The following is a 27492-nucleotide window of genomic DNA, read 5'->3' on the forward strand; positions in this document are numbered from 1 at the left end:
TACTCGTAGTCGTTTCCAGTCCAGTCGTTACCATGTTGTCAGCCGATGAGTCATCTTCCGCCCCGCTCTCGCAGACTCTAGGGGGTATTCTCGTATGTTGACTTTCTGTAGCTAAAGCGGGTGTTTCCAACATACTGCGAAGCATGGGAAACTACAGAAATGGGAAGCTACCCCATGACTGTCCCAGTGGGGTCTATTCCCTCCTGTCAGCCGTCTCTCCGTGCCGCCACAAGGACTTTCCCCTGTTGTCAGCTGATCTTTCTCAGCAGTCACTGGACAAGTCCAGATATTCAGATTCAAGAACACAGGATGAGATGTTACTATCCTTTGTGCAAGCACTTCCAAGAGTTAATGAACAGTGAGCGTGGTGCAATTTTGGGAGCGCATCGTCAGTAGTGTACCTTTGGTTCCTAGGGTGTTTCGGCCTTTCACACTATACACCCTCCCCAAAGGCGGCCAGCGACAGGGTGATCAATCCTACGCTTGCGTCCCATTCCCAATTAGTCATAGGAGTTGCCTTGTTGTTGATAGCCAACATCCCATGGGACTATGCATGGCAGGGGCGTCCTCCTCCCTGAGTCAAGCATTGTTGACCGCATACCTCCTGGCCCTCTCACTTCGGGGCCCAGCAGGGGTCTTTCCTCTTCATCCAGAGCCACTGACTGCTGCCTTCTGCCGCCTCTGATACAGCTTTGATTGCCGAACGCTGGCTCTGGCCCTTAATTCCCAGGTCTCTAAGCAGTCTGGTTGTAGATGTTGCCACAAAACCTCTGCAGCCCACCTCCACTGGTCGGACTTCTGTGTTCCAGCCATGATGCCGTGCTTCGGCAGCTAGATCAGCATAGCGCAGATGTTTTCGCTCATAAGCCTCATCTACTGAGTTTTCCCAGGGTACTGTGAGCTCAATGATGAAGACCTTATTGAGTGAACGGGACCAGAGCACCATGTCAGGTCTTAGGGTGGTGGTTGCGATCTCCGGAGGAAACACAAGTTGCCGGCCAATGTCAGCTAGCATTTTCCAGTCGCGGGCCAAGCGCAGCTGGTCTCGCTCTAATGGTGTAGAGCCGCTCTTCGGTGGTTTAGCCCCTTCGCGGACAAAGTTTGTCCGTAAGGAGTGTGATGCTGCTGTGGGTGGTAGGGAGTTGGTGGCAGCTCGCTTGTCCTCCAGGGCGGACGCAAGGTTTTTAAGGACTTGGTTGTGACGCCAAGTGTAGCGTCCTTGGGTGAGGCTTGTTTTACACCCTGTGAGAATGTGCCTGAGGTTGGCTGGCATGGAACAGAGGGCACAGTCCGGATCTTCACCATACCATTGGTGAAGATTAACTGGTGTTGGAAGGACGTCATATGTTGCTCTGATGGAAAAGCTCAACCGCCTCGCTTCCATGGCCCACAGATCCTTCCAGCTGATCTTCCTCTTCTCCACACTGTCCCATCGAGTCCACTGTCCCTGTTTGGCAAGAGAGACTGCCTTGGCCCACCTTGCAGCCTCCTCCTGATGGCGTACTTCCTGCACTACCATCTTCCGCCGCTCTGGTGCAGTGGCCTTACTCCAAGCAGCACGGCTAGTTAGCCCAAGGCCTCCTCTCCCTTGCTGAACATGACCCACAATGTCAGCATGTCTGAGGGCTGCTGTTGCCTCCTGGACTGCTTTTCCTGGCCTCCATTTGCGCCCAGTTGCCAAGGTCGGCGCGTTGTTGCTCACCACTGGGTCTTGAGATTCATTCAGTGTCATCTGGAGCCTGGTTTTTGCACACTTGAATTCCTCTGTTAGACTGGTGAGGGGCAGCTTGAGGACACCATCTCCATAGAGGCCTATGGTGGTAAGGCATCGTGGAACTCCGAGCCACTTCTTTAAGTAGCCTGTGACTCCTCTTTCCATCTTCTCCACTGTTGAGATTGGAACCTCATACAGTGCTAAGGGCCACAACACCCGGGGTAGGAGACCAAACTGCAGACACCAGGCCTTTAACTTTCCAGGTAGCTGGGTGTTGTCGATGGACTGTAGGCTACTACTGATGTCTTTGTGCAGCTGTTGCACCTGGTCTTTATCCTTCAGGCTTGCATCATACCACCTTCCAAGGCTTTTTACCGGCTGCTCAGACACTGTTGGGATTTGGTCATCTCCGATGAAGAATTTCAGGTCAGAGAGTACTCCCTTCACAATCGAGATGCTGCGTGACTTGGATGGTTTAATCTTCATACGGGCCCAGCTGATGTTCTCCTCGAGTTTTCTGAGCAGTCTCCTGGTGCATGGGACAGTGGTGGTCAATGTTGTAATGTCGTCCATGTAGGCTCTGAGTGGAGGGAGGCGGAAACCAGAGTCGACTCGCTGTCCACCAACAACCCATTTTGAGGATCTGATGATAACCTCCATTGCCATTGTGAATGCCAACGGAGAAATGGTACATCCCGCCATTATACCTACATTCAGGCACTGCCATGAGGTGGTGAACTCTGAGGTGGTGAAGCAGAACTGCAGATCCTGGAAGTACGACTTCACCAGGTTTGTGATGGTGTCCGGTATGTGGAAAAATCTGAAGGCAGACCACAGGAGTTCATGGGGCACAGAGCCAAATGCATTGGCGAGGTCGAGGAAGACTACATGGAGGTCCCTTTTCTCCACCTTGGCCATTTGGATCTGGTGCCAGATCATGCTGGAATGTTCCAAGCAGCCAGAGAACCCTGATATTCCTGCCTTCTGTACAGATGTATCGACGTACGCATTCCTTTGCAGGTACTCGGCCATCCTCTGGGCAATGACCCTAAAGAAGATTTTACCCTCGACATTCAGTAAGGAGATTGGGCGGAATTGGCTGATGTTCACTGCATCCTTCTCCTTAGGGATCAGGACCCCGCCTGCCCTACGCCACACTTTGGGTATTATCTTCTTCTGCCAAGCTGTTCTCATAAGCCCCCAGAGGAACCTCAGGACGTCTGGTGCGTTCTTATACACTTTGTACGGGACTCCATTTGGCCCCGGGGCTGATGCTGTTCTTGCCCGTCGAACTGTGTTTTCCACCTCTTTCCATGTCGGAGGGCTGGTCTCAATATGATGTTCCGGGGGTTCAATAGGTGGGATATCTGATGGGATGGCCAGATGTTCATGTCGCTTTGAGTCAAAGTTTGTTGTTCTCAGGTGCTCCTCAAGATAGTATCAAGATATTGTATACGAGTACATTTCTTTGGTTTATATTGTTCGTGCTTCTTTATTGACTCTTTGTATACACATTCTCCCCCCAAAAAAACACAAAAAAACATGCGAAATCACTTGTGAAGCCGATTTTTAGAGAGTCTTTGAAGCAACAGTGTCGGAAGTGGTTCCCTAAAGCTTGTGGAATATTTCTATAATTGTATGAAATGATTTTAAACCCTTGTGGCGTGTTTTAACATGGCTAGACTACCAGCTCCCTTGTTCTTGTTTTGCCGGAGGAACATTTTTATTCAAATTCAATTTTTTCATTTTCGTAAACAACACTACATGACCTGACTTGTGTTATTGTAATTCTCTATGCATCAGCTCATACACTGAAAGAAAACGTTCTCCCCAGAAAACCCATTACCCAAGACATATGAGCGCATTAAGGACTCGGAGTAGACCTACAAAACTTCAACTGTGCAGTGCATAACCATTCTCAGGTCAGAAGAATGTTAAAACAGCTCCAATGCCTGTGCTATGTTACACCTATGAAGTAAAAACCTTCAATGTGTTCATGCATCATACATACTGATGGGCTTCAGTAAGTTTATGGAAGGTAAATCTCCCTTTGAAATAACTAATAATTCACACAGAGCAACATTACTTCTCCTGTTGGAGACCAGCCAGCCACTCCTACTCTCCCTCCTCTTCTCCGGTGGTAATCACCCTACATTGTTACAGTACACTTTGCACCATTCAGCTGATAACAGGAGGAATTCCACTCCCGGTTTCAACACCAGCCCTATCTGCTTTTAATTTAACCACACATGCTCTGTTATAGCTCCCCCACTCGACTATTCATGTGCACACATGTACACACACACATGTTATGTTCTTCTATACTGGAGAGGACCTAAACTGTATTTCCATTCAAATACTGTCACGCCCTGACCTGAAAGATCTCTGTTTTCTTTATATTTTGTTTAGGTCAGGATGTGACGGGTGGGTACACTAGTTTTGCATTGTCTAGGGTTTTCGTATTGTCTAGGGTTTTGTAGGTCTAGGGGTTTTTGTAATTCTATGTTGGCCTGATATGGTTCCCAATCAGACAGCTGTTTTCGTTGTCTCTGATTGGAGATCATATTTAGGTAGCCATTTCCCTGTGGTGTTTGTGGGATCTTGTCTATGTGTAGTTGCCTGTCAGCACTCGTATAGCTTGACGGTTCATTTTGTTATTTTTTTTAGTTTGTTCAGTGTTCATTCAGTTAATAAATAAGAATGTACGCATACCACTCTGCGCCTTGGTCCGATCCTTATAACGAACGTGACAGAAGATCCCACCAACAAAAGACCAAGCAGCGTGTTCAGGAGGAATGGACCTGGGAAGAGATCCTGGATGGAGCAGGACCCTGGACGCAGGCGGGGGAGTATCGCCATCCTTAGGAAGAAATTGAGTCAGCGAAAGTGGAACGGCGACGTTACGAGGAGTTATACAAATGAGGCAAGCACGAGAGGCAACCCCAATTTTTGGGGGGGCACACAGGGAGATTGGCTGAGTCAGGTTGGAGACCTGAGCCAACTCCTTATGCTTACCGTGGGGAGCGTGTGTCTGGTCAGACACGTGTTACGCAGTGATGCGCACGGTGTCTCCAGTTTGCATTCATAGCCCGGTGCGCTCTATTCCAGCTCCTCGCATTTGCCGAGCTAGAAAGGGCATCCAGCCAGGACAGATGGTGCCGGCTCCTGGTCTCCAGTACACATCCTCCACAGTCCAGTAAGTCCTGTGCCTCCTCTCCGCACTCGCCCTTAGGTGTGTGTCATCAGTCCGGTGCCACCTGTACCGGTCCCACGCATCAGGTCTCCAGTGCGCATCCACAGTCCAGAGCTTCCGGCCACAGTTCCCAGTCCAGAGCTTCCGGCCACAGTTCCCAGTCCAGAGCTTCCGGCGACAGTTCCCAGTCCAGAGCTTCCGGCGACAGTTCCCAGTCCAGAGCTTCCGGCGACAGTTCCCAGTCCAGAGCTTCCGGCGACAGTTCCCAGTCCAGAGCTTCCGGCGACAGTTCCCAGTCCAGAGCTTCCGGCGACAGTTCCCAGTCCAGAGCTTCCGGCGACAGTTCCCAGTCCAGAGCTTCCGGCGACAGTTCCCAGTCCAGAGCTTCCGGCGACAGTTCCCTTCCGGCGAGTTCCCAGAGCTTCCGGCGACAGTTCCCAGGCCAGAGCTTCCGGCGACAGTTCCCAGGCCAGAGCTTCCGGCGACAGTTCCCAGTCCAGAGCTTCCGGCGACAGTTCCCAGTCCAGAGCTTCCGGCGACAGTTCCCAGTCCAGAGCTTCTGGCGACAGTTCCCAGTCCAGAGCTTCTGGCGACAGTTCCCAGTCCAGAGCTTCTGGCGACAGTTCCCAGTCCAGAGCTTCTGGCGACAGTTCCCAGTCCAGAGCTTCTGGCGACAGTTCCCAGTCCAGAGCTTCTGGCGACAGTTCCCAGTCCAGAGCTTCTGGCGACAGTTCCCAGTCCAGAGCTTCTGGCGACAGTTCCCAGTCCAGAGCTTCTGGCGACAGTTCCCAGTCCAGAGCTTCTGGCGACAGTTCCCAGTCCAGAGCTTCTGGCGACAGTTCCCAGTCCAGAGCTTCTGGCGACGTTTCACAGTCCGGAACCTTCACCGACAGTCCACAGTCCCGGAACCTGTTTTTTAAAATATTTTGGTTAGGTCAGGGTGTGATTAGGGTGGGTGCGCTAGTTTTGTATTGTCTAGGGTTTTGTAGGTCTAGGGGGTTTTGTAATTCTATGTTGGCCTGATATGGTTCCCAATCAGAGACAGCAGTTTATCGTTGTCTCTGATTGGGGATCATATTTAGGTAGCCATTTCCCTTTGGTGTTTGTGGGATCTTGTCTATGTGTAGTTGCCTGTCAGCACTCGTTTGTATAGCTTCACAGTTCATTTTGCTATTTTGTTAGTTTGTTCAGTGTTCATTCAGTTAATAAATAAGAATGTACGCATACCACACTGTGCCTTGGTCCAATCCTTATAACGAACGTGACAAATGCCTATTTTCTTCCTCATCTTAACCTGTAACCCTAACCTAAACCTAACTCCTAACCCTAACCACTAACCCTTACCTTAAGCCTAATTGTAACCCCAACTCTAAACCTAACCCCTAAAACCTAACCCCTTTAACCTAACCCCTTAAAATAGCCTTTGTCCTCATAGGGATGTGTGAAATGTTCCCATGTGGGAAAATGTTCCTTGTTTTATTATCCTTGTGGGGACCAAAAATCCCCAAAACCAACACACACACACACACACACACACACACACACACACACACACACACACACACACACACACACACACACACACACACACACACCTCAAGCTACAGCACAGACACACACAACAGGCTGCAGCAGTACCTACCCTACACTGTACTCAGTGGCCCTCAACCAGCGAGACTGAGAAGTTCACAGATTATGGTTGCTTTATCCAGGCACCATTTTTTGGATCTACTTGCGAAGTTCACAGGTTTAGAGATATTACTTGCTTTCGGTATTATGTCACTCACCTACACAAATCCAAAGGGCTAATTTCATACTCTCTCATTGATATTTCCTTAATTAAGTTCTCACACAAGAAACACATTGTACCTGTGAATGTTGTGGAAAAGGTTAGTAATTCAAACAAACACAAAGTGCTATATAGAGAGGTCATTGCATCACCATTTCATTCACCTAGCCTCTCTGTCTGTCTCATAATGTGTCTCTTTGTGTCCTGTCTCCTGTAGAGAACCCAGTTCTTGAGGGCGACGGAGAGGGCTATCCGAGCAGGTGGCAACGCTCACCTCCAGACCCTGACCCAGACCCCGAACCCTCCCGTAGAGGCTCTCGCAAGAAAAGCAAAAAGCCCAAGAACAGCAGCCGGGACTGCCGCATGGAGAAGAAGGAGATGCGTGTCAGAGACCTGGGCCTGGGCTTTGACTCGGATGAGATCATCCTGTTTAAGTACTGTGTGGGGACGTGCTCGAGCTCCCGTAAGAACTACGACCTGGCCCTTAAGGCCCTGATGGAGAACGAGAGTATCCCCAGCAGGAAGGTGAGCGCCCACCCCTGCTGCCGACCAACCCGCTACGAGACTGTCTCCTTCATGGATGCCCAGACTATATGGCAGACCATCAAGTGGCTGTCAGCAGCTAACTGTAGCTGTGTGGGGTGACGGCCAGGGAGTAAAAGGAAGTCTACCTGCAGAACACACATGCATAAAGAAACTCCAGGGTGAAGAGAGGAAGTGGCTAAGATGCCTTCACTGTGGGCGTGTTGGGCATAAATGGTGGATCAGAGCCTGGACCGAAGCCTTGGCCCAACGGCTGGGTTTCAACCTGACGTGGATCCACTTTGGATTAACCAGTCTTCTCGGGTAGGGAAAGCACGGATGCAAGATAGAGATACAGCCTATCAAATCCCTATGTTTAACGGAGGAGTTACATCCTCGGTCAGAGCCCAGGATTCACAGCTCTGGAGACTGGTGAGGAATGGAGTTCCTGGGCAGGGACTGGGGTGGTTAGGACTGGTTGTCTCCCTCCCTGTGCTGACAGCAAGGTGCCTTTGGTTATGTCAAAAAAGAGGTGAAGCAAAAGCCTTGGACCATTGGACCTTAACTCTGAATCAGAAGAGGAGCATTTTGGGTTACATGGCACCTGACCGTGAAGAGGGCAAACCGTTTGAAGAACAAATACTTGTGAAGAAATATTAAGAAGTTAAGTGTTTTGGTTTCGAAGGCTCTCCAATAAGACCAAAATAACTATGAGATGTAATGCATTTTTATGTTTCCTTCTTCAATGGCAGCTCATCCACATAGGGATTGGTCATAGCAAGGTAGCTTTGAGCCAATCGTAGTACATCTCCTATCTCCAAGTGTTTCATCATGGCATTCAGTTGATTCCTATGACTAAGCACACATCTACTCTTACTTTAGTAACTCATGCATGCTTTGAGAACAATACCAAAACGGTATAAACTGTACCTACTTAGATTAACTGTAAAGTCTAGCAGAATCTGAAGCACTTGTTTGTAGCTTGGCCCAACTTGTTTACTGTACATGTCTATAAACAGTGTGTTGTAGGATGCCATCACAGGGCCAAGGTCAGTCATGGCCCAGCCATACCTCATGCTGCCTGACACACAGCTTTCATCACATGGTTTATTTTCAGCTCTGAACGTGGCACTTCACCGCTGTCAATTAAACTTTTTGGATTACAAAGATAATTGAGCATATTGACAACTGTTATTCAGAATGTGCTTATCATACTTTGTACCATGATAGTATACTGTAAATATCTCATATTGCATAATTTATCTATGTTATGTTTCTTATGGACAAACAGAACTCTTCATTGACACCACTCTGTTGCATCTGTGTTGAAGGAACATTTGAGTGGACCCCATATGTACATAACCTATTCTGATTGGCTGCCTCTCCACACCTGACCATTGAAATGGAGACATACAGCAGAGAGAATAAAACATAATGTACTGTAGATACAGTATATAAAAACAAGGGGAAAGTTTACGAACTAATGTATCCCACATATTGCATTATAGTATATTTATGTATTTATAAAGTATTGTATAAACTGTAGCTCCCTTTCTCTGTGTTCTTTAGACTGTTGATGGTTAAGCGACAGTGTAGGTGTTGAGAAACATATATTCATATCAAGTGGTGTTAAGAAAATAAAAGTGAAGCATTATTTTTGTTCAACTGTTGGAGTTTGTACAGTAGATTTTCATAAAGAAATGTTCATCTGTTCAATGTACATTGTGTACATTGTGTACATTGTGCCTAGTTCTCAGGATCATGCTGTTATGTTTTACATTCGCTGAAAGACATATCTCCTCAATCTCTTTTATAGTTAGATATCATCTGGAGAACTATTGTTTATTATAGAAATATTATGATCAATCTTTCAAGAAGTGTTTGTATTCACAATAATCAACAATCAAGAGTCTATTGAAAGATGTATCCATACGTTGTTATTATATCCATGATGTCATTCATTGTCTCAATCTGTGTTTCCTACCCAGATCCCACCACCAATGGTAGGCCTACTAAAGTTGATCCAAAACATGTACTGAGAGAGGTTTCTATTCCATTTTAACCATGTGCTTCAACTGTAACACATACAGAGATTTTGTGTTTGCTAGTTGTTCACAGAAATATGTTTAGGGACTGGCAAAGTGTAAACACAGATGATAACTGGTCTTTATTCTGCCTTCAGTATATGTACGGTTTGTGGTTATATTAAGCTGCAGCATCTGGTGTGCATTTAATCTGCAAACATGGGGCCTTCACCCATTGTTTAGGTCCAAACTTAACTTCCCTGTTAGATGCCATGCATCTCATCATCGCCGAATTGTACATTGGGGAAAGTATTTATTACATTTAAATTATTTATTTATTGTAATTTTATGTGATACACTTGTTGTTACAAATATCAGATGTTTATAATTTATGAAGTGGCCATGTATGCTTTATTTTCTTTTACTATTGTCTTCTCTGTGGAAAGAGCAAGAATGTTTCCAAGCAACAAGTCTCTGCCCCCCCCCACACACACACACAGACAAGGAGGGATTTAACTTTCAAAACAGTGCATGTAGGTATATCCACTACATGTTTATATGAACCAGATACACTGATAGAAAACAATCTAATTTAACCTGGTGTAGACTCCTCCACTAGCTCTGTCAGTCACATTTGTTGCCAGAGAACCTTGCCAAGAGATGAGTGTCAGTCCCTGGCACCCTGGTATCAGAGACCAAACACCTCTGTTCCCATTTTAGATGTTGCTCTAAAACCCAATTCATACCCTACACAAGTACACATCCACAATTAGCTATGCAAAATGGCAATCCTGCGTTGTTCTGTCGCAAAAATATGCAAACGTGTGCAGCCCCGCAATTTGGAACCCGACGCAAGTATGTAGGATTACCTCTTGCATAGTTTATTGCATTCTTTGATTGTTTACTTGTGTAGGTTATAAATTAGGCTTAAAGGGAATCTTCACAATTTTTCAACTTCATATTCATCATCTCCAGCATCACCCCAACATCAACATATGTGAAATGGTGCATTTCTATGTTTTGTAGTAAAAAGATATGGGTAGATAAGTGTTTCCAATGACATCATCGGTGTGGATTGTGTGATTTTGACCAATTGTGAGTAGGCATTTTCTGCTAATTGTCGAGCTGGTTGATGTCATTAGAAACACTTATCTTTCTCCATCTTTTTTTTACTACAAAAGATATAAACGCACCATTTTCACATATGTTGATATTGAAGAGGTGCTGGAGATGATGAATATAAAGTTGAAAAATGTTGAATTTTCCATTTTAAGTCAGACAGAGCACTAGGCCTACTTCTGTTCATGGGACCTTGTTGTAGTTCCATACATGTACCTGTTATTAAAACAACCTTATTATCCAGTGTTTAACGAAGACAAATGTTGGTATTCATATTATAATGACATGGTAGTGCATTGTTATTCTTGTTATTCTTGTTATTGTGTTAATGTCATGTCTGAAAGGTCTCATGGATGCTATTGTTGTACTTCTCTTAAAAGAATAAATCTTCTTTACACATGAAAATGTATCTCCTGTCCTTGTTTTACATACACCCGACTTAACCATACCCCTGATAAAAATGTGCTTTAAGATAGAAATACACAAAGGTCATATATGGTACATCTGCAATAGGCAGAGGTTAATCAAAGAATGTTTGTGACCGTAATCATAACTATTTATAAGTAGTTGTTACTAATGGCTTTTAATTAAGGAAGAACAGTGCAGATGCAAAGTTTGGTAACAGAATGACGGCACAAACAGCACAAACCGTCATTCTGTTACCAAAATGTGCATCTGCACAGTTCTTCAAGTAAATGTTTTTTTGTGAAATGTTCATTGGAAACTGGTAAAAGTAGTCCTTGTGCATAGAGCTGTATGGTTTGTTCAACTTTGCAATCATTGGTTTTTGTTTGACATACATTTTAAAGTGAAAAATTCAGCATCACTCTGTGACCATGGAATTGCCCAGGACTGAATGCAGATCTGAGTTCATTCATCAATAACTCTTTGGCTTCTTTGTTTCTCCCATGTATTTGTTAATGGGTTGAACAGGAGGCAGGTTCTACATTCCCAAAACACTGGACTATTTACACCCTGCCTGAGCTCAAGTTATTTGGCCACCTGCCCTGTGGCTGTGAGATATTATTATTACACTGTGTTCTCTCTTCAGGGGTACAGTAAAGAGATCAGAATGTAGATTTGCACCTCCTAGAGCAGGTCCTCACGCTGACTGTGTGTAATCGGTGAGTCATGCAATGTGCTGTAGCATAGGCAGATGACAGCACATTGTCATACAGAGTGGGGCATTACTGGGCAACACTGGGGCCTGCCTCATGGTTTAAAAAGGCGTCTTATCTTAACAGTAAAGGTGTTCATGCAAGAGAAACGGTCTATCAAGAGTTTGATGGTGTTGGATAAGAGAACAAGACTTGCCTTGTGGTTTACAGAGACGTGCAGAACGTGGTGTTGCCTCTGTGCTTATTGAAAAAGCTCCTGTGGGAACTCCTTTTCCAATTGAGGCCCTGTCACTCAGACCATTGAAGAGCAACCATGGCAGAACGCGGGCAGTAAACTCATACACATACACGCATCAAAGGCCTTTCATATGATATAACCATTCTGATCACCATTGCATGTCTTCACAATATTGAGACTAAAATGTGTTCTAATCTCGGCCCCAGAACCAAAACAGCTACTTGATTTTGGCACTGTCACAATAGTGTGTTGTAATTAGCTACCAGGGCCAAATCTAACACATGAATTGAAATGCTGCAGACTAGCCTAGTTCAGTCCAGACTCAGTCAGTGATGCTGCAGACTAGCCTAGTTTAGTCTAGACTCAGTCAGTGATGGTGCAGACTAGCCTAGTTTAATCTAGACTCAGTCAGTGATGCTGCAGACTAGCCTAGTTTAGTCTAGACTCAGTCAGTGATGTTGCATATTATCCTAGTTTAATCTAGACTCCGTCAGTGATGCTGCAGACTAGCCTAGTTTAGTTTAGACTCAGTCAGTGATGCTGCAGACTAGCCTAGTTTAGTTTAGACTCAGTCAGTGATGCTGCAGACTAGCCTAGTTTAGTCTAGACTCAGTCAGTGATGCTGCAGATTAGCCTAGTTTAATCTAGACTCAGTCAGTGATGCTGCAGATCAGCCTAGTTCAGTCTAGATTCAGTCAGTGATGCTGCAGATTAGCCTAGTTTAGTCTAGACTCAGTCAGAGATAATGATAATGACTCAGGTGTCTAAAATAGGAACCTGACCCTGGATCTTATCACCTGTTTTTTCACCTGCCCACGTCCCATATAGCCTTGCATGAGAGAAAGACAGACCACAATAAAACAGAAGCTGATTGGGAAACCCTCAACTTGTATCCCATATGGAACCCCATTCCCTACATAGTGCACTACTTTTGACCAGATCCCCATGGACCCTGGTCAAAAGTAGAGCAATAAATAGAGAATGGAGTGCCATTCGGGATGCACACACCGTGGCAGCCGGCCAGGTCAGTGGTTACCTAGACCTCACCTCACCTTACCACACCCAGCTCTGCCCTGCCCCCATGTTCCCTGATCCTGGTTTACAAGGGATAAGGGGAGGCTGTGGAGAAACCTTGCAGAGTTTATGGAAACTCTTATGTTTCTTATCAGACATGTGAATGGGAGATCTGCACTGGCTGTAGGAACATTAACTCCATGTTAACACAGGTGTGGTACAGATGCCCAAACACAGAGATGAATGGTGATGATAAAGATATTTAAGCTTTTCACACTTGAAGTAGCATAATCTTTACCTAGCAATCAATTCAGTAAAAGACAGTGTTGGGGAAGCTACTCTGAAAATATAGTTTATCAAGCTACCAATCACTTCACACTGGAAGAAGTTAAGCTACACTACAGCTACCCTTAAGAAACATATTATTTACTTATGTAAAGTTGCTCTGAAAAAGTAGTTCACTACATCCAAACTATTTAGTGAAAAATTGTCATAGACTGCAAATTGCAAGGGCAGATCACGTTTGGGTCATACGTTAACATAGTGTGTAATTTAGCCTATTAAACACCCAAAACATGTTTCAAAAAAATGCAAAAAAAGGAAAAGATTGCCTACTTCACCTGTATTTTATTTTCAGAAAAAAAGTAGTGTAGTAGTTAGCTAACATGGCAAAAAAGTTATTAAAACTACTGAAAACACTACCTAGATTTGAATTTAGTTCAAATACCACCAAGCTACTGCACAATATAGTTAAATTACCGCCACACTGGTAAAAGGTGAAAGCGGTATTTGTTAGGGTTTCCCAGCTCTGTGAATTGTGGTCTATGAGCAGATGTCAACAACATAACATAAAGAAGACACAGCTAGACACATGCTTTTAATCATGAAAAAAAATGGATACTGATATAACTACTGAATAAAACTGCCATTCAACCATGTGTAATGTGTTGTCAACTGAGTGCTGCATAGCTTGTCTCAGTAGGTCCCCTGGTGGCCAATGATGGCCTATGAGCTTTTTCCCACACTGTATTTCCAAAACGATAATTATTTTTTGAGCCTTAACGGTCGCCATATGATTGTGCAACCTGCGCGCGGGATATTTAACAGACGTAAACAAACCACGGAGAAACATGGGAGTCTAGCTAGCTAGCTAATCAATTGTTGTAGCAACTGTCATGTATATTTTGTCAACTTAACTATTATTCTACAGCAGTTATCATATCCTAACCACCACATTGATCACCGGAGACGAGGAAAATGGTAAGTAGTTCGTTGCTAAAACGCTTGTTGTCAGCTCACGTTAGCTAGTTAGCGCAGTGCATAGCCAGAATGTTGAATACAATTCAATTTGATCTCACTCTATCGGTTTCCTTGGCGCTGTGCATGCTCCCTTAACCACTGCGCCACCCGGGAGGCCCAGACTAGTTTTCTGAATGGTTCTCTATTTCCTCACCTGACAAATCCCTGTGCACCATATATGTGCATGAGGCTTGTGGGGGAACATTTATTTTGACATAAGGAGGAGCAGAGAGAAAATGATTTGTGACATTAAATGGTCTACTCAAATGTGTATGTCATGACAGAGGAGAAGCCTAGCACCAAGCCAGGTTGCCAAAAGGAAGCATGGAGGAGATTCGTCCGAGGATGAGGATTGGAATCCAGAAGAAGATGTAAGTTATGTTTGGGTTGATCAGATACTCATCCATTTTGACTATGATGTCCTACTTATATTTCACTGTCAAGCAGATAGGATAACACAACATGTTGTTTCAGACCAAAATAAGGAAGGGAGGAAATGAAAGCAGAGAAAGCTATATTTCTCCCTTCAGAAAGCCTTTGACACAGTTGACCAACCAGCCTGTATGTGTGGACAGCAATGCACACGTGAGTATGGTCATTTTGACGCATAAATTAATTTGACAAGTGTGTGGCATGTGCTTACACAAACAATCAGTATAATGCTGCTATAGACATGACAATCATTTTGAAGTACTTTGTTCGTGGATGTATTGTCTTTACAGGAAGCCTTAATTCGAAGTATTCTCTCAAAACCTTTTAAAATCCCGATCCCCAATTACACAGGTAAGTAAATATGTTAAATCAATGTTGCTACCCTAGGTCTTCTCCACATATCTCTATATGACTATCTTTAGGAACAATCTCAGTATATTATGCTAAGTAATGGATCTATCTATTACAATGGTATTGTGTTTGTTCTATAGGCTCTCTGGGGATAAGAGCACTAGGACTGAAGCGTGCGGGGGTAAGGAAGTCTCTTCACGACCCATTTGAAAACGGTGCACTGGTCCTCTATGAGCCTCCAGTGCTGAGCGCTCATGAGCTGATAAAAGCAGAGAAGTGAGTTAATCTCAATATTTAGGGAGCGATTAGAAAATGTTGATGTGAAGTCAATAGCACAAATATGGTAGGGAGAGATTAGGAAAAACATGGTGATGTGAAGTCAATAGCTCAGCTACTGTCTCAGATTGTTATAAATATCAGACTTTTGGTGATAACTTTGCACAAAATGACATGTTTTAGTAGAAGTTTATTAATATGTCTCTCTGTGTGCAGAGATAAACTGCCTGTACATGTTGTCGTGGATCCAGTCCTTGGAAAGGTCCTCAGACCCCATCAGAGAGAGGTACAGTCTCTTTGTAAATCTTGATACTTTTCTGTGTCCCAAATGGCACCTTTTTCCCTATATAGTGCACTAGTTTTGACAAGGGCCCAGAGCACACTTAATTGTATTTGTGTATACGTTTGTTTGTAATAACCAGATTTTGTTGTATTCTGTCAGGGAGTGAAATTCCTGTGGGACTGTGTGACCGGGAGACGTATTGCCGACTCGTATGGCTGCATCATGGCTGATGAGATGGGGCTGGGGAAAACCCTGCAGTGTATTGCCCTCATGTGGACCCTGCTGCGCCAGAGTCCTGATGCCAAGCCTGAGATAGACAAGGCCATTGTTGTTTCACCCTCCAGTTTGGTTCGTAACTGGTACAATGAGGTGGGAAAGTGGCTGGGCGGACGCATCACACCGGTGGCCATCGATGGTGGATCCAAGGAGGAGATAGACAAAAAAATAGGTAGGTTTGTTTTGACCATTAAGCATTATTCCTGTTGTGGCAATACTTTTAGCAGTGGCATGGTTGTTCCCAGGACTCCCTGGGGAAACGGTGACAATTGTTACTTAGTGGACTATTCAGGCTAAATAAATAAGAATAACGTAAACCCAGTTCAATGTTAACATTTTATGTGCTTGACAGTGAACTGGGTTTATGTGCTTGACAGTGAACTGGGTTTATGTGCTTGACAGTGAACTTCATGACCCAGCATGGCTTGAGGGTTCCTACTCCAATCCTGATAATTTCATACGAGACGTTCCGGCTTCATGCTGAAGTTCTACACAAAGGAAAAGTGGGACTTGTCATCTGTGATGAGGTACCGTGACGAGGAGATGTAGGCCAATATTCACAATGTGGTGCTGATCTAGGATCAGGTCCCCACTTATTAATTACAGATCCTAGATCAGCACTCCTACTCTATGTTTTATGAACACAGGTCCTGGTTCATAGGCTTCTGCTTAGGTTTTGGATTGATGTTATCCTCAAATGGACCATATGCAAGTAGTAATAGTTGTAATATATTGTGTTCATTTCCAGATTTGATTTAACGTGGTTATGCCAATAACACCTTGTTCCTTGTGCACCCTGTAGGGTCATCGGCTGAAGAACTCGGACAACCAGACGTACCAGGCTCTGAATGCTATGAGTGCCCAGAGGAGGGTGCTTATCTCAGGCACTCCCATTCAGAATGACCTGCTGGAATACTTCAGTCTGGTGCACTTTGTCAACGCTGGTATCCTGGGTAAGCTGACACTACATGGAGGCAAATGGACAAAATTGTATAAAAAGTTGATGTGAAAATTTCTACGGTATGTATGCTTTCTGAATAGAAGGAGAGACGTGTTAAATGAGGTCGGTTAGATCTCCCCTTCTCTACCTTCTAACTGTCCTCCTGTGATTTTTCTTTCCCTTCTCAGGAACAGCCCAGGAGTTTAAGAAGCGTTTTGAGCTCCCCATCCTGAAGGGTCGTGATGCAGACGCCAGCGACAAAGACAGGCAGGCTGGAGAGGAGAAACTCAAGGAGCTGATCAGCATTGTCAATGGGTAAACATCACACTTTGCTGAAGACTTAATAGTTTACCTACAACACAATGGACATCTTTATGGTCATGTGTATTTTCAGACTATCTGCCTAATATATCTTAGCTTGGCTGAAGCGCAGACCCACATGGTACACAGTGAGCAAGTCGGTCGCTTTAGTCAGGCAAAACATAACTACTTAATATGTCCGGGACAATACCAGTTCGTGATACTCGTTAGTATCGTGGCAAGGAAGCAAAACATGAAACTTTAGGAAAACAAAATCCTTATGTTGTCATCCAGACTCCCATTTTATTTATTTTCTATAGCATACTATATTTTATATACAGTAGGTTTTTAAAGGGCCAGAGAGTTTGGTCTGCTTCGTGTTTTCATTTTTACCATGGAAAAACTTTTGTGATACTGGTATTGTCACAGCCCTATAGTTAATATTTTTCTCTCCTTGGTGGTTTTAGATGCTTGATTCGGAGAACCTCAGACATCCTCTCAAAGTATCTTCCTGTTAAGATCGAGCAGGTCGTCTGTTGCAGGTCACTCTTCCATTTTCATGTATTTTTACATTTTAAGATTGTATTATATGTATTGATTACAATTGACCACTGATAATGGTATTTCTGATGGTAATTAACAGGTGTGTTTAGTGTCACAAATAATGGTGTCGTGGTTCAACTAATTGCAAATGTATACTATAAAAATAAGTTGATGTTGGATAGTAAACAATACCAAAAAAGTATTTGTGCAACCAAACTTCCAGAAGTAATCAAGGCACTCATTTAGTGGAAAGATTTAAAAGCCTGTATTGTTCACGGCTTAATATTTGTGTGTTCTCTGCAGGCTGACCCCCCTCCAGTCAGAGCTGTATAAACTGTTCCTGAGGCAGGCTAAGCCCTTACAGACACTGCAGCAGCAGGGCAAGATCAGTGTCTCCTCTCTGTCCTCCATCACCTCTCTCAAGAAGCTCTGTAACCGTAAGTGTCCAAACGACAACAAATCAACTGGTGCTTTCTTATATGTATTGTCTTTATTTTATTCTTAGTGACGTCCTCCCATGTACATTTCTGTCCTGACACAACTTGTTTTTGTTGTTGTGTGTGTGGATATCCATTTGTTAGCTGTTTGGTTTTGCGTCAGTGTTTGTTGGTCTGTTGTATTGTGACTTATTTCTCCTTTGCCTCCCAGACCCGGCTCTCATCTATGATAAGTGTGTGGAGCGAGATGAGGGCTTCGATGGGGCCCTGAATCTCTTCCCTACAGGATACTCCACCAAGGCTGTGGAGCCACAGCTTTCTGGTAAGAACACATTATTTCCATTTTGGAAGGATTAGGGACAGGTAACACTTAGAACTCGCAGATATAATTCATTACATTATCCCCTTATAAATAAGCAATAAGGCCTGAGGAGTGTGATATATTGCTAATATTCTGCTGTTCTTACTCACAATGTAACGCGGAGTGCTTGGACACAACCCTTAGCCATGGTACATTGGCCATATACCACAAACCCCAGAGGTGGCTTATTGCTATTTATAAACTGGTTACAAACAAAAAAAAGTGTCATACCAACGGTATACAGTCTGATATACCACGGCTTTCAGCCAATCAGCATTCAGGGCTTGAACAACCTGATTTTATAATGATTTATAATCACTCCATTGTTAATATGGGATCTATAATGACGTTGCTCTTTCCTCCAGGTAAAATGCTGGTTCTGGACTATATCCTGGCCATGACCAGAAGCACCACCAGTGACAAAGTGGTGTTGGTCTCCAACTACACACAAACACTGGACCTCTTTGAGAAGCTCTGTCGAACTCGAAGGTAAGAAAGGAACTGACACAGGAGCTGTCACATCCATTGTTTTCAGTTATTCTTGAAAATGAACTTTGAGAATGGAAAGAAACCACTTTCTTCTTTTGATCAGATACCTCTACGTTCGGCTTGATGGCACAATGTCCATCAAGAAGAGAGCAAAGATAGTGGAGAGGTTCAACAGCCCATCTGTAGGTAGTGAACATGTTGTAAATGGCATCTTGCTATAAGAGTTTGTTTGATCACAAGTATTTCCATGACATCTCTCTCACTCAGAGCCCAGAGTTCATATTTATGCTGAGCAGCAAAGCTGGGGGGTGTGGCCTGAATCTGATTGGTGCTAATCGCCTGGTGATGTTTGACCCTGACTGGAACCCAGCCAATGATGAGCAGGCCATGGCTCGAGTCTGGAGAGACGGACAGAAAAAGACCTGCTACATCTACAGACTGCTTTCAGTGAGTAGAACAGAGAATGACTAGAGTATCATACTGAAAAGTGGTGTCAATTCATTCGATTTATATCGCTTTTCCAAGTGCTTGGGGAGGGAGGGGAGACTCGCCTCGGTATGGAGCATGGTGGTATTAGCAATTGAACTATCAAAATGGTGTTTTAAGTCACGTGTATGACTGACAGTTGCTCTGTGTGAATGTGTGTTCCTGCAGACAGGGACAATTGAGGAGAAGATCCTTCAGAGGCAGGCCCATAAGAAGGCTCTGAGCAGCTGTGTGGTGGACGAAGAGCAGGATGTGGAGAGACACTTCTCTCTGGGGGAGCTACGAGAACTCTTTCATCTCAGTGAGGAGACCACCAGTGACACGCATGACAGGTACACACACACACACACGACCGGTACAAACACAGTTCGCAGCAGTAGGCAGAGCCCATTGACAGTAATTTAAAGATGGTTGTGGTCAATTCTTGGATGTCGTTACATCCTCCCTCTTTGGAAGAGTTCACTAATGTTAACTATTCTGTCTCCTGTGCCCCTGCCAGGTTCCGCTGTCGGCGCTGTGTGAATGGGCGACAGGTGCGGCCCCCTCCTGAGGACTCTGATTGTACCTGTGACCTGTCCCAGTGGCAACACTGCTCTGACAAGAGGGGCCTGAGAGACCCCATACTGCAGGCCTCCTGGGACGCTGCCATCTCCTTTGTCTTCCACCAGCGCTCCCACGAGGACCAGAGAGGGGTCGTGTGACAGCCAGGCGGTCTGAGACAACCAGGAGTCATGGTATTTGACGAGAGGGCATAGCCCTGAACCAAGGACGGCCAACCAGCACGTAGGAGCAACGTTACTGGACAAGAGAGCACAGACAGTTTTCCTGGGCCGTCTGGAATCCTTGGGATGTCCGTACCCTAAACCGCTACCCCTTTTAAATTTCAATGTGGTAGGGATGTCCCAAGGACCCAGGATTGCACAGACACTAGGAAAACAGACATGCTATCTTATGATGGGAATACTACTTATCGTGATGGATTCACGGCTGAATTCCCCCATACTCTTTATAAGGGTGTATAACAGAGTAATAACCATATTGAAGACCATTTTCTTCTTATGAAAGGCAACCCTACCTGCAATTGTCCACACATCTCTCTTTACAGTCTTTTGGGTTGTACCCACAGTGTAAATGTTATTGTTTTCTGTTCAATCGTATACTTTTTTCCCCTTGATAATGAAAATGTTTTGTGAAGAACTGACAATTTCACTAATGTCAGGATTTATTGAACCAGGACAAGTGTTAGCAATTCAACAAACAAGATATTAACAAAACAATGATTTAAGGGCTGCAAATGCTGCATTAAACATGACAATATGTCAACAATAACATAGATGCTGAGTAAATGGTAACAGACAAACATTGGTGAGCTGAACAATATAAAGGAAATGGTGCATTTTTGTTATTTTTACATTTACATTTACATTTAAGTCATTTACAAAGTTCATTGTTATTTCACAATTTGAAACGCCAAATAAGGCCACTTATTATTAGTTATTTTTGACTTTAGGCATGCAACAGTCTTGACTAGGGTTGTAAAGGAAGGGTATACTACTGGATGTATTTCCAGTTTACCAGTGAACTACCAGAATGTTGGAGGATTCTACGTAATCTAATCTATCAAGACAGCTAGTGGCACTTTTGCGTATTTAAGACTTGTACAGGTGCATAATAACCTCTGGCCCTTTGTGTGGCCTTACCACATGTAGAATATTTTATAGAGTGACAGTTGTAAAACATTATCCTAAATATAAACCATTGGTGTTTAATATGAGGGTTTCAGCATGAAATATTTTTTTTTTACGAAGTCTATATTTACAGTATTTCTTGCCAATGTTTTGGAGTCTAACTGGCGGCAGTTGTGAAAAAAATCAGTGGGAAGAGTTGCAGAGTTAACTGAAAATAATGCCATTGATGGTTAGATGCTTCCCCAACCCCCATTAATTAGGCTATTTTCTCTTGAACCATGTGGTCTCTGTAGTAGAAACTCATGGGCAACATTAATATATATCAGCAAAAAAAGAAACTGTCAACTGCGTTTATTTTCATCGAACTTAACGTGTAAATATTTGTATGAACATAAGATTCAACAACTGAGGCAAACTGAACAAGTTCCACAGATATGTGACTAAAAGAAATGGAATAATATGTCCCTGAACAAAGGGGAGGTCAAAATCAAAAGTAACAGTATCTGGTGTGGCCACCAGCTGCATTAAGTACTGCAGTGCATCTCCTCCTCGTGGACTGCACCAGATTTGCCAGTTCTTGCAGTGCGCTGTTACCCCACTATTCCACCAAGGCACCTGCAAGTTCTCTGACATTTCTGGGGGGAATGGCCCTAGCCTTCACCCTCAGATCCAACAGGTCCCAGACGTGCTCAATGGGATTGAGATCTGGGCTCTTTGCTGGGCATGGCAGAACACTAACATTCCTGTCTTGCAGGAAATCATGCACAGAACTAGCAGTATGGCTGATGGCATTGTCATGCTGTAGGGTCATGTTAGGATGAGCCTGCAGGTAGGGTACCACATGAGGGAGGAGGATGTCTTCCCTGTAACGCGCAGCGCTGAGATTGCCTGCAATGACAACAAGCTCAGTTTGATGATGCTGTGACACACGTCCCCAGACCATGACGGACCCTCCACCTCCAAATCAATCCCGCTCCAGAGTACAGGTCCTCAGTATAACGCTCATTCCTTCGACGATAAACGCGAATCCGACCATCCCTGGTGAAACAAAACCACAACTTGTCAGTGAAGAGCACTTTTTGCCAGTCCTGTCTGGTCCAGCGTCGGTGGGTTTGTGTCCATAGGTGACGTTGTTGCCGGTGATGTCTGGTGAGGACCTGCCTTACAACAGGCCTACAAGCTCTCAGTTCAGCCTCTCTCAGGCTTTGCGGACAGTCTGAGCACTAATGAAAGGATAGTGCGTTCCTGGTGTAACTCGTGCAGTTGTTGCCATCCTGTACCTGTCCCGCAGGTGTGATGTTCGGATGTACCGATCCTGTGCAGGTGTTACACATGGTCTGCCACTGCGAGGACGATCTGCTGTCCGTCCTGTCTCCCTGTAGTGCTGTCTTAGGCATCTCACAGTACGGACATTGCAATGTATTGCCCCGGCCACATCTGCAGTCCTCATGCCTCCTTGCAGCATGCCTAAGGCATGTTCACACAGATGAGCAGGGAGGGACCCTGGGCATCTTTCTTTTGGTGTTGTTCAGAGTCAGTAGAAAGGCCTCTTTAGTGTCCTAAGTTTTCATAACTGTGACCTTAATTTCCTACTGTCTGTAAACTGTTAGTGTCTTACCGACCATTCCACAGGTGCATGTTCATTAACTGTTTATGGTTCATTGAACATGCATGAGAAACAGTGTTTAAACCCTTTACAATGAAGATATCTTTGAAAGACAGGGTCCTGAAAAAGGGATGTTTCTTTTTTTGATGAGTTTATTTATATATACACAAATAATCATACTAAATTTACATTATCCATTAAAAGTTCATGTTAATCCAGGACTAGGCTTAATCTGGGTCTGGGAATCTATACTGAAATGCTAGGTTATCAGTCACCTGAGTGGTGTGTGGGCCAGGGGATGCTTCTCATTGGGACTTTGTGGAACTCTGCTACAGAATGCATCTCCATGGAGAATGACCTGAGGGGTTAAGAGGATATTATAACATTTGGTGCCAGCTGTAATAAAATAATAAAAAAACACAATATACACTACATGGCCAAAAGTATGTAGACAGCCCCTTCAAATTAGTACGTTCTACTATTTCAGCCACACAGCCATGCAATCTCCATAGACAAACATTGGCAGTTGAAGGGCCTTATTGAAGAGCTCAGTGACTCAACTCGGCACAGTAATCGAATGCCACCTTTCCAACAAGTCAGTTCGTCAAATGTATGCCCTGCTAGAGCTGCCCTGGTAAACTGTAAGTGCTGTTATTGTGAAGTGGAAATGTCTAGGAGCAACAGCGGCTCAGCCACAAAGTGGTAGGCCACACGAGCTCACAGAACGGGATCGCTGAAGCGCGAGAGTTCCAAACTGCCTCTGGAAGCAACGTCAGCACAAGGACTGTTCGTCGGTAGCTTTATGAAATGGGTTTCCATGGCCGAGCAGCCGCACAAAAGCCAAAGACCACCATACGCAATGTCAAGTGTCGGCTGGAGTTGTGTAAAGCTCGTCACCATTGGTGCAGTGGAAACACTTCTCTGGAGTGATGAATCACGCTCCACCATCTGGCAGTCTGACGGACGAATCTGGGATTAGTGGATGCCAGGAGAACGCTACCTGCCCGAATGCATAGTGCCAACTGTAAAGTTTGGAGAAGGAGGAATAATGGTCTGGGGCTGTTTTTCATGGTTCGGGGTAAGCCCCTTAGTTCGAGTGAAGGGGAAATTGTAACGCTACAGCATACAATGACATTATAGATGATTCTGTGCTTCCAACTTTGTGGCAACTGTTTGGGGAAGGCGCTTTTTCCTGTTTCAGGATGACGATGCCCCCGTGTACAAAGCGAGGTCCATACAGAAATGGTTTGTTGAGATCGGTGTGGAAGAACTTGACTGGCCTGCACAGAGCCCTGACCTCAACCCCATCTTACATCTTTGGGATGTTCGGATGCGAGCCAGGCCAAATCGCACATCAGTGCCCGACCTCACTAATGCTCTTGTGGCTGAATGGAAGCAAGTCCCTGTGACAATATTCCAACATCTAGTTGAAAGCCTTCCCAGAAGAGGAGGCTGTTATAGCAGAAAAGGGGGACCAACTCCATATTAATTCCTATGATTTTGGAATGAGATGTTTGACGAGCAGGTGTCCACATACTTTATAATAACAAATTGTTAATTAAGATATTTAGACTTTTATAATTGTATCCTATTAAGGAATAGTCACTGAGGCTCAGTAAATCTGAATTTATTCACTGGACCAAGTACAATTAATTGACTAATTAGGGTTGGGTACTAGCCAATTCATGTATTGTAAATGCATTTACAAACACACTACAATTAGCTAAAATAGCTGAGAGACACTTACCAAGAGTTAAATAAAGTTTAAAAAAATACAAATAAAAAAGCTTTCTTGTGATGACTGACAGTTGAGGCATATCTTCTTCAAGCATGGGTTGGTAGCACCTTATTAAATGGAAAAGTGACCAATTCGGAACATTTTGGCGAACTCCTGGCAGACTTGATACAAGCTATTGTGTAATGATGTAATTCTTCACTGGATCGGTCTGAACCTTTGCACACACTGCTGTCATTTTGTGGACAACACCTAGATTACGCCTATAATCCTTACTCAATGTATGGCTTTTCTCTTGCTTTCTCTAGCAAGATGATGGAACAAAAAAAAAAAAACTTTTTTTTGTTTGTAATATCTTTAACCAGGTCTAATGTGTTAATTCTCCTACATTAATTTCACATCTCCACAAACTTCAAAGTGTTTCCTTTCAAACGGTATCAAGAATATGCATTTCCTTGCTTCAGGTAGTTCGATTTGGGTATGTCATTTTAGGAGAAAATGGGGAAAAAAGGGGTCTAGTCCTTGGCAAGGGACATGCTCGTGGTAATGGCTGGAGCAAAGTAGTGGAATGATATCAAACACATGGGTTCAATGAATTTCACCACTGAATACCTCAAAATAGCTAACTAGTTTGCCATTTAATTGTAAAATATCTCTTCTTCAAATTGATGTTTTGTGGACGTCCGGTTAGACCTTTCCGTCCAATCGCACCAACCGCCGGTGTGTAGCTTGAACCGCATGCGCAGATTTGTACCAGTCAAAATCCTCAGCGGTTTATTTGGCTAACAAGTGAATACTTCTTCGTATTTTAACTTTTCTTAGTGGTTAGACATGGCCGCTAGATATGATAGAGCTATAACAGTATTCTCCCCCGATGGACACCTGTTTCAAGTGGAATATGCACAAGAGGCTGTGAAGAAAGGCTCTACTGCGGTGAGTGTTATTACTATTAGCTAAGTTAGCTAGCTGGCCAATTTAGCAAGGCTAACGTTATCCTTAGTTACTTTTCACTCTCTTGCATTTGTCATAACGTTACTTAATTTGCTTTGTGAATTTGAGCTGACAATTGATAGCTGAATTAGTTAGATAAGATGATTATTCAATATAGCTAACTTGCTAACAACGAGATACACATTCAGCGGGGACAGCATGACTTGCATGTAATTGCTAACCTACCAACTAGCCCAGCTCGCTAGCGAACAGGTTTTGTTCAACGTTGTCTTTATTGCAGTCGCAATGCGCATTTCAGAACATGGTAATATGCTGACTAATAATTGTTATTTTGTGCAGGTGGGCATCAGAGGGAAAGACATTGTCGTTTTGGGTGTTGAGAAAAAGTCTGTAGCTAAACTCCAAGAGGAGAGGACTGTACGCAAGATATGTGCACTTGATGATCATGTCTGTATGGCATTTGCAGGTAAGACCATCCATTTACTCACACACCCAGTCCTAACCACCTGTTATCAGTCTGATTTGCCTAGTTAGCTAATTTTTATTGAGCCTTGCTGTAGTTCTCACTGGTTTTCAATAAACTTTGATTTGATTTCAGATGCAGAACTGGTTTTGTTAGTCGAAGAGCAGGTATTTTGTGTCAGTTTTGAGTAAAAGGCCTGAAATGTAGAATGTTGTGACTCAGACATTGTCCCTCTTCTGTCCTTCCAGGTCTGACGGCCGATGCTCGTATCGTTATCAACAGAGCCAGGGTGGAGTGTCAGAGCCACCGGCTTACTGTAGAGGACCCTGTTACTGTGGAGTATATCACACGCCACATTGCCACACTCAAACAGGTAGACTGCATGCAAAACACACTGGTATGAACATGCTTCACTGCCATAGAAATGAATGTTTCTTGGTAGTGGTAGTCATCCTGGTTTCATTCAGTTCTTCCATTGGGTGCCTAATGAACATGATCCAGGCAGTCTCTCACACAGTCAAACCCATTGTGTAAGTGTGTGAGTCTCTCTCTCTTTATCCCCCCTTCAGCGCTACACACAGAGTAATGGACGCAGACCCTTCGGTATCTCTGCTCTGATCGTGGGCTTCGACAACGATGGAACCCCACGACTCTACCAAACGGACCCATCTGGAACATATCATGCCTGGAAGGTGTGTAACACTGTCCTCTCTCTTATGCATAGTAGATCACACTCTGCTATCCTGCTAAATGGGTAGAAAACATAACACACAGGCCCGCACACTAATGTTGGCATTATCCAATCTGTTTGGTGAATTTTTCACTTTGGGGGTGTGGTTTATTCTTAGTGTTCAATTTTCTATGTGTAACCTCTCTCGACCTTCTCCCCTGCAGGCCAATTCTATCGGTCGCAGTGCAAAGACTGTTCGGGAGTTTCTGGAGAAGAACTACACAGACGAGGCCATCGCTACTGACAACGAGGCTATAAAGCTGGCCATCAAAGCCCTGCTGGAGGTAGGCTAACATAAGGCACTAACATTTGCTTGATTCACACTAGAAGGCCAACAAGGCAAGCTGTACTAGGCTGGCCTGATTACCCATCTACCATAGTTTCTGGAAATGAAAATATCTGAGCCGGGAACAATATGGTTCATGTTGACCCTATAATGTGAATTGGGCAACTAAGTCACTAATCGGTGTTGATGGTAATGAACATGCTTACCTCCTGACCCTATGCTTACAGGTTGTTCAGTCAGGGGGAAAGAACATTGAGCTGGCAGTGATCAGGAGGAATCAGCCACTGAAGGTACACACAAACACTAAAAGCAGTTAACTGAACAATTCATTCTCATTTGAAATCATTACTAATTCCCTGTTTTGTACATCTTTATCAGCTTTTGGAGTCTAAAGAAATTGAAACCCTTGTGGCTGAAATCGAGAAGGAGAAAGAGGAGGAGGCAGAGAAAAAGAAGCCGAAAAAATCTACATAAATCAAACTAGTCTGTCACATGACCTGTTTTCAGTTTGTGTGAGGATAGGCTTCAATAAGGGTGAACACAAACACCCCCTTTATCCTAGACACAGAATCGTCTCCATTTTATATATTTTGTTCTGTAGTGTGGCTACTACTGTTATGTTAGCACATTCTGACCCTGAACTGAAGCATTGGACTCAAATAATGCTTTTATAAATTGAACCTTGAATAATAAAGATTGTGATTTTATTTTTGACTGCTCAAAGGGGTATCATTACCATGTTGTAAAATAACTGTTACTCAAAGGCATTGTTGACCTAATGGGATAATGAGATGTGAGTGCAGTGCATTCTTATTGGCTTACATAGGAA

General features: G+C 44.0%; 3 protein-coding genes across 4 annotated transcripts in view; all 3 read left to right on the forward strand.

The window, feature by feature from the left end:
• The window catches only part of LOC118393229 (neurturin), a 47858-nt gene extending 38140 nt beyond the window's left edge, over positions 1-9718 (forward strand). For both annotated transcript variants that reach the window (XM_052461202.1, XM_052461199.1), the window contains exon 4: positions 6914-9718. In XM_052461202.1, coding sequence (XP_052317162.1) covers positions 6914-7341 — 428 coding nt within the window. In that variant the 3' untranslated portion in view covers positions 7342-9718. The remainder of the gene's footprint in view (positions 1-6913) is intronic.
• A 4097-nt stretch (positions 9719-13815) lies between these two features.
• rad54l (RAD54 like) lies at positions 13816-20410 on the forward strand. Its single transcript, XM_035785731.2, has 18 exons — positions 13816-13991; positions 14315-14401; positions 14505-14615; positions 14753-14813; positions 14954-15089; positions 15306-15375; positions 15532-15820; positions 16051-16175; positions 16451-16601; positions 16777-16903; positions 17356-17430; positions 17735-17868; positions 18080-18190; positions 18595-18718; positions 18822-18900; positions 18986-19165; positions 19373-19536; positions 19704-20410. The coding sequence occupies exons 1-18, from the start codon at positions 13989-13991 to the stop codon at positions 19903-19905; spliced, it is 2229 nt and encodes a 742-aa protein (XP_035641624.1). The 5' UTR covers positions 13816-13988; the 3' UTR covers positions 19906-20410.
• A 4507-nt stretch (positions 20411-24917) lies between these two features.
• On the forward strand, positions 24918-27370 carry LOC118393263 (proteasome subunit alpha type-7-like). The gene is made up of 7 exons (XM_035785795.2): positions 24918-25166; positions 25524-25650; positions 25896-26020; positions 26217-26339; positions 26542-26661; positions 26891-26953; positions 27042-27370. The coding sequence occupies exons 1-7, from the start codon at positions 25065-25067 to the stop codon at positions 27135-27137; spliced, it is 756 nt and encodes a 251-aa protein (XP_035641688.1). The 5' UTR covers positions 24918-25064; the 3' UTR covers positions 27138-27370.
• Positions 27371-27492: the final 122 nt, after the last annotated feature.

This window comes from Oncorhynchus keta, chromosome 1 (assembly GCF_023373465.1).
Source record: "Oncorhynchus keta strain PuntledgeMale-10-30-2019 chromosome 1, Oket_V2, whole genome shotgun sequence".
NCBI classification, from domain to species: domain Eukaryota; kingdom Metazoa; phylum Chordata; class Actinopteri; order Salmoniformes; family Salmonidae; genus Oncorhynchus; species Oncorhynchus keta.

Coding starts and splice junctions, on each gene's coding strand:
- rad54l (XM_035785731.2), top strand. Junction 15,821..16,050: donor GGAGATAGACAAAAAAATAG/GTAGGTTTGTTT, acceptor TGTGCTTGACAG/TGAACTTCATGACCCAGCAT. Junction 19,537..19,703: donor ACCAGTGACACGCATGACAG/GTACACACACAC, acceptor TGCCCCTGCCAG/GTTCCGCTGTCGGCGCTGTG.
- LOC118393263 (XM_035785795.2), top strand. CDS start 25,065: ATGGCCGCTAGATATGATAGAGCTATAACAGTATTCTCCCCCGATGGA. Junction 25,651..25,895: donor TGTCTGTATGGCATTTGCAG/GTAAGACCATCC, acceptor CTGTCCTTCCAG/GTCTGACGGCCGATGCTCGT. Junction 26,662..26,890: donor CCATCAAAGCCCTGCTGGAG/GTAGGCTAACAT, acceptor CTATGCTTACAG/GTTGTTCAGTCAGGGGGAAA.